Here is an 8029-nt window from a genome sequence, read left to right on the forward strand (position 1 = left end):
TGATAACGTGTTTCTTGCTATGGCCAGCACTGCTACAAACCTATAAACATTCATGTCACTTTCCAAAAGCAGATTTTTTTGTTTTCATACCCATTTTTCCCACTTAATGGTTCTGGCACCAAGAGGAACAGAAAAAGGGTATATGGAGTGTCTCATATGTTTAATGACAGAGGCAAAACGATCTTTTCTTCTCTCTTCTACTGCTCTAATTTCTATGACAATTTAAAATGTTTAGTGGCTGAAATTCACTGGCTTCCAAAAAACTTTGACAGTGTGCCTGGTTGTTGTTGACATGGAAAGCTATGCTGTAGCTAGAGGAATTGTTCTCTTGGAGTCTTGATTGTAGTCTTTGAGATTTCTTGAAGTTAGAACTATATCTGACATGCCCATATGGAGCGGACATTTAAAATGTATAATTTTTTTTTAATCTGACTAAGAATTCTAGGGCAATATTATACATTGTTTGAACCTGTTAGCCTAACAAATGCCAATAGGAAATACAAGCTGAAGGAAGATCATCTGTTCTAACATACCTCAGACTTAAATATATCTGTATAAGAATACTAAATGAATAAGAATTCAGCGGCTGCCTGTCTTTCTTGCTGTGCCCTTTGGTACTTGGACAGCCTTTTTTTAAGGATGACTAAAAAGGATCAGGTTAGCCCTACTTCCCTGTGTGATTGTCATTGGTGAGATAAATATGGCTGATGGAGTTTAGGCAGTCCACAATTTTTGATAGCAAGTCTTGGATATTGTATTCCACACTGAACTCTATCCTGTTCTTGAATGTCTTCTGTTCATACATGCCTTTCCTGCGGTATTTAAATGCTATTCTGGACTTCAGACTTCTCATGAATAAGGTATTATTTCTTGGGCACCTAGAGGCCTATTGTTACTTTATGAAAATAGAATACATTATCTGGAATTTCAAGTTTAGGAGAATTGATTCTGTGTCAGTCATCTTACTGCTTCAAAAAGGAAGTTGGTTAATATCTCTTAATTTGCAATATGCTTGCTTAGGTTAGGTTAGGTTTTTAGTCTACGTTGGGTTTTTAGAATTTTAGCTGCTGTTTTGGATCACTTACTAGAGTTGAGGAAACATGGCCTTTCCCACAAGTTCATCAAGGTACATATAACTGTTATAGCCGTACTGCATTTGAAGACTTACTACTGTTTGTTTTTTTCTTTTCTGATCCTAGTAAAGTGAGATTTGTGGTATAGTTTGATTTCTTTATCCTCCCCCCTTCCTTCTCGCTTCAATCCTTGCCCCCAGACTATCGTAGAATTCCTCTTGACATCATGGATAAATCTTCTCAAATCTGTAGTCACCTGCTCATTTTTCCACTATTCAGGGAAAACAGTGTTCTGCGATAGCAGCCACCTTAGCTGGGTGGGTAGGAGAGTCTCTAGTCTTGATGACTACTTGACTTGCCAAATATGCCTTATCTGAAGATGATTTCTCAATTTACTGTAAATTAAGAATTTTTCTGCAAAACCTTTTGGATTCTAAATTAAATTTGCCATCACACCTAGGAAATCAAGTATGTGGTCTTTAGTGATGGGATCAGACCTCGCAAGGATTCTTACATGTTTTTGTTCTCTGCTCAGAGAATGAAGAGATCCACTAACTTGACATGTTGAATAGAAGACTGTATGCCTTTTAGGACAATGAAAAGGGAAACTTCTGCAGTTGTGAAGGCATGTTCCAAGAGCATTTAAATGACACTATAGCTTTTTGCAAAGTATTCCTGAGATCTGCAGGAATTTATTCCATTGGAGTTGTTCATGATTCTAGAAGCCATGATGTGTCTAGGAGGCAGTTCTTAGTGAACTGGTGATGGTGGGATCCCTCTAGACACTCTGGTTTTGGAGGGAATACTGCCTGAATTCATCTGAGCTTAGTTCCCTTTATCCAGTCTTGGAGATGTATGCAAAGATGACACATCTACCACATGTATTATCTCTCTTATGGTGCAATGCCCAAGGAATTTCTAGAGATGACCTAATGGTATAAGGCACATGTCACCCTTCTACAGTAGCGAATACTTGTGCATGAGCATGGAGGAAATATGCCTATGGACACTAGTAAGGCAAAATGTTCTCTGGCCTCATGAGTATAGGTGTGGGTGCATTTGCAGGCAACTTTGTCTTGGGGAGCAGTTAACATGTGTTCCTGCTCCCTTTCATGTGTTCCTTTTCAGGAGCACTCTAAATTCCTCTTCCTAATGAGTTCATTTTGTTTTATTACTTGCCTGGTTAATTCTGCTTGAATTTTCTATTGACAAATCTATACTTTATAGTTAAATAGTAATTGTACTGATCTATACTGAGTTGCTGGACCTTGCACTGTTTTATTTCCAAGAAGATAGGGAAGTTGAAGATTCTATGGCTTTTGCCAAAGATAACAGCATGTAAGCAGTTTACACACTGCATTTTCCTGTATGCATATGCAAAGGTTTCATGTATTCAGTGCTCCTTTTGTTTAGTAGTTTTGTAACAGCTCTTTGTGGTGTTGTGTTGTTAAGGTGCAGAGGGATCAACATTGATGTCATACTTTTCAAAAAACCAAATACGGGCCCTGAAGCCAAAAATAACATTCAGCACCTTAAGGGACTTGCAGTGCCCTGTGATACAAAGTAACGAACTGCAAGGAAAGACTGATGAGTCCTGCAGTACAGAGGAACTGTTCGAATGGCTAGGTGCTGTCTTGAATCAAGTTAGCTTGTAAGTATTTGAATTTGTTTGATCTTTAAATACATTTCAGTAAGGAAAGCCAAAAGTTATTTTAAGGAAGAGCTAAATAAGAATTAAGAAAGATTCATTCTCTAAGTGGGAAGCCTGTTATGCACTTAAGTGTTTGTTCTAAGTCTTGAATAACTTCTCTGTGTTTTTGGGGGCACCCATGTGTACTGGAGCTTTTGTGGTGCTGTGTTTTGGATTTATGACAAAAACAGTGTTGATAGCACAGGGATCTTTTAGCTATTGCTGAGCAGTGCTTACACAGCATCAAGGTCTTTCCTGTTTCTCATGCTGCCCTGCCAGCAAGTAGATTGGGAGGTAACGCGGCCACAACAGCAGATCCCAACTGCCTAGAGGGATATCCCGTCCATATGGTGGCATGTTCAGCCATAAAATCTGGAGGAAAGAAGGAGGGGAAGCGTTTGGAGTTACAGCGTTTGTCTTCCCAAGTCACAGTTACATATGATGAAGCCGTGCTCTTCTGGAGGCTGCTAAATATCTGCCTGACAATGGGAAGTAGAAAATTAATTCCTTAGTTTGCTTTGCTTTCATGTGCAATTTTTGCTTTATCTATTAAGTTGTCTTTATCTCGACCCACGTGTTTTCTCACTTTTACCCGTTCGATTCTCTTCCCCCATCCTGCTAGGGAGGAGTGAGTGAGTGGCTGTGCAGTGTTCAGATGCTTACTAAGGTTAACTTACAGCACCATGACATCTTGTGTATTAATTGCCTGGCCATTGGTTGTTTCAGTATTAATTTAGATGGTAGACATCGGTACTACTTGTTAGTACAAAAGTTTTGATTACTAAGACTTACTGTAGAAGATTTAAAGTATATTTATTTTAGTTGTTTTGGTGTTGTGTTTTTTTTTTTTTTCCAGAGACAACAAATCATCTAGCTTCTTATCAACCTATTGCTGTCCTCAGCCCAACACAATGGTGGAAAAAGCTTTTTTGTGTACAATCACAGGCTTTATAATTCCTGAGAAGATAATTCAGTTATTGGAGCAGCTATGGTAAGGGCTGATAGGAGTACATTACTAAAACATTTGTACTCTTAACACTTTTTAATTTTCGGAATCACTTTTAAATACTTCTTTTCAGTAGTGCTGTTGGAGGTAAATAGCAAAATATACAAAATGAAGACTTTTTTAACTAGGAAATGAGCTGGAAGCTTAACGTTGGTATTAAAAAAAAAAAAAGCAATAAACAGTTTTGGGTACTCCAAATTTAAGAATGCCTGTCCTGTATTCTAGTAATGACTTTGCTGTTTATCTTAATTTCTAAGAAACAGTGGCTCTGCTGAGCTCGATATTTTTCAAATTCCCCTGGTCTATGAAAATCAAATGCCCTCAAATTTCTCTGATGTAGTATTTTTAACTACTGATGGAAAATATGATTGAAATCCCTTTAGGATACCAAAAAGAGAATCACAAGGTACTTCAAGGTGGTTATGCCATTACAATAAATTATAGTGAGTTTTTTGAATCAAGTGTTATATAGACACAGGACGCTGGATAGTGGTGACCAGGATAGCTGTAGTTCTAGTTTAATACCAAACTACATGATACTACTGTATCATGGATCAGTGTGGTGTCTGTCTGTATTGCATATTAGTGCTACTGATAGCAAATTCTGGAAGCTCCTTGCTTCATGTATGAGACAATTCTTAAAGTGCTAATGATTGTAGCACTGACTCACAACAATATTGCTGTTGTTTTATCTGGAACATGATCGCTACTCTGAGTAATTTCAAATCTCATGCAGAAAGCCTCCCTAGGCTAGAGTTGGAACACAAATTTCCTTAGCTTTTATTCTTTGCTTTAAAGAGCAGTGGATAATGTTTGGCTTTGATTATTTGTGATCCATTTCCTTTCTGGTGGTAAAAGTATGGGTCAGGCGTAGCCTGACTATGTTTCTTCCTCCTATGTCTTTTTTGCCCTGATAGAAAGTATTCTCAGTAAATGTTTTATATTCTGAAAGACAATGCATGCTTAGAACTTTTTCTAATTGCTGTAACTTCCAGGTTTGCCATGTCTGAAAGTGTGGTAGGAATAATCCAGAGTCAATCTTATTTCACTTCTTGTCTTCCAATAGAAGTTTTTCTTTTTAATTTATTTATTATGTATATAATATATAACTATTACATTGTTATACATGTTACATAGTTTTATATTACATATATAACGTATAAATAAAGCAGATTTTTTAACTGTTAATGACAAGTTTTCACTGAAATGCCTGTGTCTGATTTTTTTTTTTTTTTTAATGTGTATACTTGAACATGCTGCCTATTCCACTGTAATTATTGATTATCTTGTCTTCTTCCCTGCAGTTGCTATTTTGGTGAACCAAAACTGGCGTATTGGCTGACCTTAACTGTGCATGGTTTTGCAGACAGCCCTGTTTCCTGGAGAGAAAATGAACATGGTTTCCACAAGGGAGGAGAGAACTTGTACAACTTTGTCATTTTTAGAAATCTGGACTACTGGCTTCAGATGGCTGTAGGAACTAATGATGATTGCCCTCCATAAAGCTATGTCTACAGAATAAGCTTTCTAATATTCCCACATTACTGTATAGAAACTGTAAGATAGTTTTTATAAAAGTAATTAGGTAACAAGTTAAGTACTAAGAGGCTGTATATGTTTTTCCATTATTGATAGCTCTTAAAGGATGACCTACAATGGAAGGAATGGATTTTTGTTTCTTCACTGTCATACAGTGCCTTCTGAAAGACTTAACAATTCTAGCTTTAAGAAAAAGATATGGTTTTGAGAGTTCCAGTTCTTCGGAGTTGACTGTAGGTGGTTTCCTTTTATCCAGAAGTAATTTTGGAATTTGAAAGTTAGTTTTACAGATTGCTAGCTAAATTATTTGGGGGGAAAGTTCATTTTGGGATTTAGTGTTTTCTTTCTTTACATTAAAGATCTGTAAAACCTTCAAATTCATGTTTAAGACATTTCAGCCTACATGCTAGCAAATAAAAGAAAAAAAGGGGGATGAGTTCTCCATAATTTGGTAGGGGGAAGGAGAACAAAGGTGAGGAGAAAGGAGGTACATGACAGTGGGAGGAGCACCCACTGAACATGGAAAAAGTAAAGGCTTACTGACCTGTTTTTTGGATTTCGCAGGTCACAGTTGGTTATCAGATGTTGATTTTTAACAGTGATGCAAAAGGCTGCTGCTTGCTTTCTTAATTGATCTCCACAGACACAACTCCCGCCCCCACCAAATCTCTACTTTTAAAAGTAGCTTGTGGTTCTTGCTTACAGGACAACTCATGGATCTAAGATTGCGCTGTCACATTATTGCAGACGTGTATCTGGGAAGAACACTGTGGACATGTCCTCAAACAATGCAGTTGAACTGAAACAGGTTTTGTTAACAATAAGCAGTAATGCTGAAAGCATAGGCAGCTGTGAAGAACCCAGGTTAACACCTGTTGAAATCCATCAAAGGTTGGAGGGTGGTTTGAGGGGGAGGAGGCAATGGGTGTTACTTGGTTTTTGTTTCATGGAGTGGGTATGTATCATTAAAGTACCAGTGCAGTGCTAAAGTGGAAAATGTTTGCTTGATGGAGCAAGAGATTGGTAGTGGAAGTTAGGGCATAGCTGTAGTGGAAACACCAAGATCCCCTATCAGGGTGAGTAGAAAGGAAAAAAGAAAAGGAGAAGGCCCATGGGAAGCAATTGAGCTTTCTTTTTTAATCTGCTTATTGGCTCTCTTCAGTGAGGAGAATCATCCTGGATGATGTACTGGATGGTATTTATTTGTCATACACCTTCACTAAACATAACCCCTTTTGCTCAAGTTTTGTTACATGTTTCACAAATCAGCAGACAGTTTTCTAAATCATTACGTTGTTCTTCAAAATTTTCCTGCCATGAGATGTTTCTAGTAGGTTACCAGGAGCAGACGAGCCACCTTGTCACATGTACAGACATGGACTTACATGATCACAAACTGAATGGACAAGGGTCTGGGGAATTTCATGGCTTGACACTTGACTAGTAAATATTTAACATGGCTGGCTCAAACATGTTTCATTACTATGCATCAGTGCAAATAGCTTCAGTTGTTGGCTACAGTTTGCTTTTGAAAGTGTCTATTGAGGGATTATGCCATGTGTCAACTTTCACAAAAGAGACTAGTAACCAGAAGCGTCTTCCCTTTTTCCCCTTGATCAGAAAGTCTGTTAAAAGCTTGGGCTTTTCCTGGAAGTTACAATTGCAGCAAAAGTTCTAATACAAAGTTAAAAATCTTAAATCTTTATGAAAAGTTGGATGAAGTTTGTAGCTGCTCCAGCGAATGTGTTCATCTTTCTGTTAGGTTCTATAAAACTAACTTTCCCCCACAATGTGTATACATGCACACAAACAAATGTAATGTATACTGCTTGGGGAAAAAACCCAACTGCTATCCGTAAGTAAAAATCTTGTATTGGTGGATTTGCTTCCCTTATTAACTGAGAGAAAGGAATGAAGTCTTACACATATGTTTCATACTCCCAGCAGGAGTGCAGCAGCTATTGGCCTTGGCTCTGAAATGGCAGCTGTAAGACCAGGTGAAGTGATTTTTCTAATTGGCACCTGGTTGCAGAGCACCTTGGGATCATTGTTGAAGTAGCTGCTGCAGAAGTGGTGGTGGGTACATGGTGATAGTTTCACTGAGACAATTCTGGAAGGCGGGCTGAGAAGCAGGCGTCTTGGCCCTATCAGTTCTCCCCAGCATGTGAGTATTAAGGGTAATCTTTTATGGATATCTAGGGAAATCTCATCAGATTGGTCAATGGTTCCCTTTGCCTCCTATCTACATAGGCAAGGGACTGTAAATACTTCTCAAAGCTCAGTGTTACAGGCTGAGTCATTTGGCTGTGCTGCTTCCTACAATACCTAGTTGTCTTCTGGTGGTTGCTTCAAATGTCTTTTCCACCTAAAGAAGGGATTAAAATCCTGTCTCTGGATCTTGCAACTTATTTGAGATGCTGAGTTGGTTTCTGGCTTTTCTCTATTTGCTTTAAACCTGTACAAAGTATCATTGAAAACCTTGTGCTGTTAATAGTCTCTGCAGTTGGTCTGTTCTTAGACTGTCTGAGAAGATACTGCATTAACCAGATCCATGCTTTCCTAGCAAGGTCTGATGGTGTGCCTCCCCCTTAGGAGGCAGGCTTTCCTGGGCTTGCTGGGCTTTGTAGTTGCACAGAAGAGAAACTGGGGTGGAATTGGCTGCTTTCATGCCACCTGCAAACAACTGTGACCTGAGGGAAGATTTTCCTGGAATCGGGGACA

The 8029-nt window shown here is 38.4% G+C and overlaps 1 protein-coding gene across 1 annotated transcript in view; it reads left to right on the forward strand.

The window, feature by feature from the left end:
* Positions 1-5369, forward strand: part of RPP40 (ribonuclease P/MRP 40kDa subunit) — a 12496-nt gene extending 7127 nt beyond the window's left edge. Inside the window, exons 6-8 of the mRNA XM_010294819.1 lie at positions 2526-2724; positions 3620-3754; positions 5074-5369. Of these exons, the coding sequence (XP_010293121.1) occupies positions 2526-2724; positions 3620-3754; positions 5074-5272 (533 nt within the window). The 3' untranslated portion in view covers positions 5273-5369. The remainder of the gene's footprint in view (positions 1-2525; positions 2725-3619; positions 3755-5073) is intronic.
* The last annotated feature ends 2660 nt before the right edge of the window (positions 5370-8029 follow it).

This window comes from Phaethon lepturus, unplaced genomic scaffold (assembly GCF_000687285.1).
Source record: "Phaethon lepturus isolate BGI_N335 unplaced genomic scaffold, ASM68728v1 scaffold13469, whole genome shotgun sequence".
Taxonomy (NCBI): Eukaryota; Metazoa; Chordata; class Aves; order Phaethontiformes; family Phaethontidae; genus Phaethon; species Phaethon lepturus.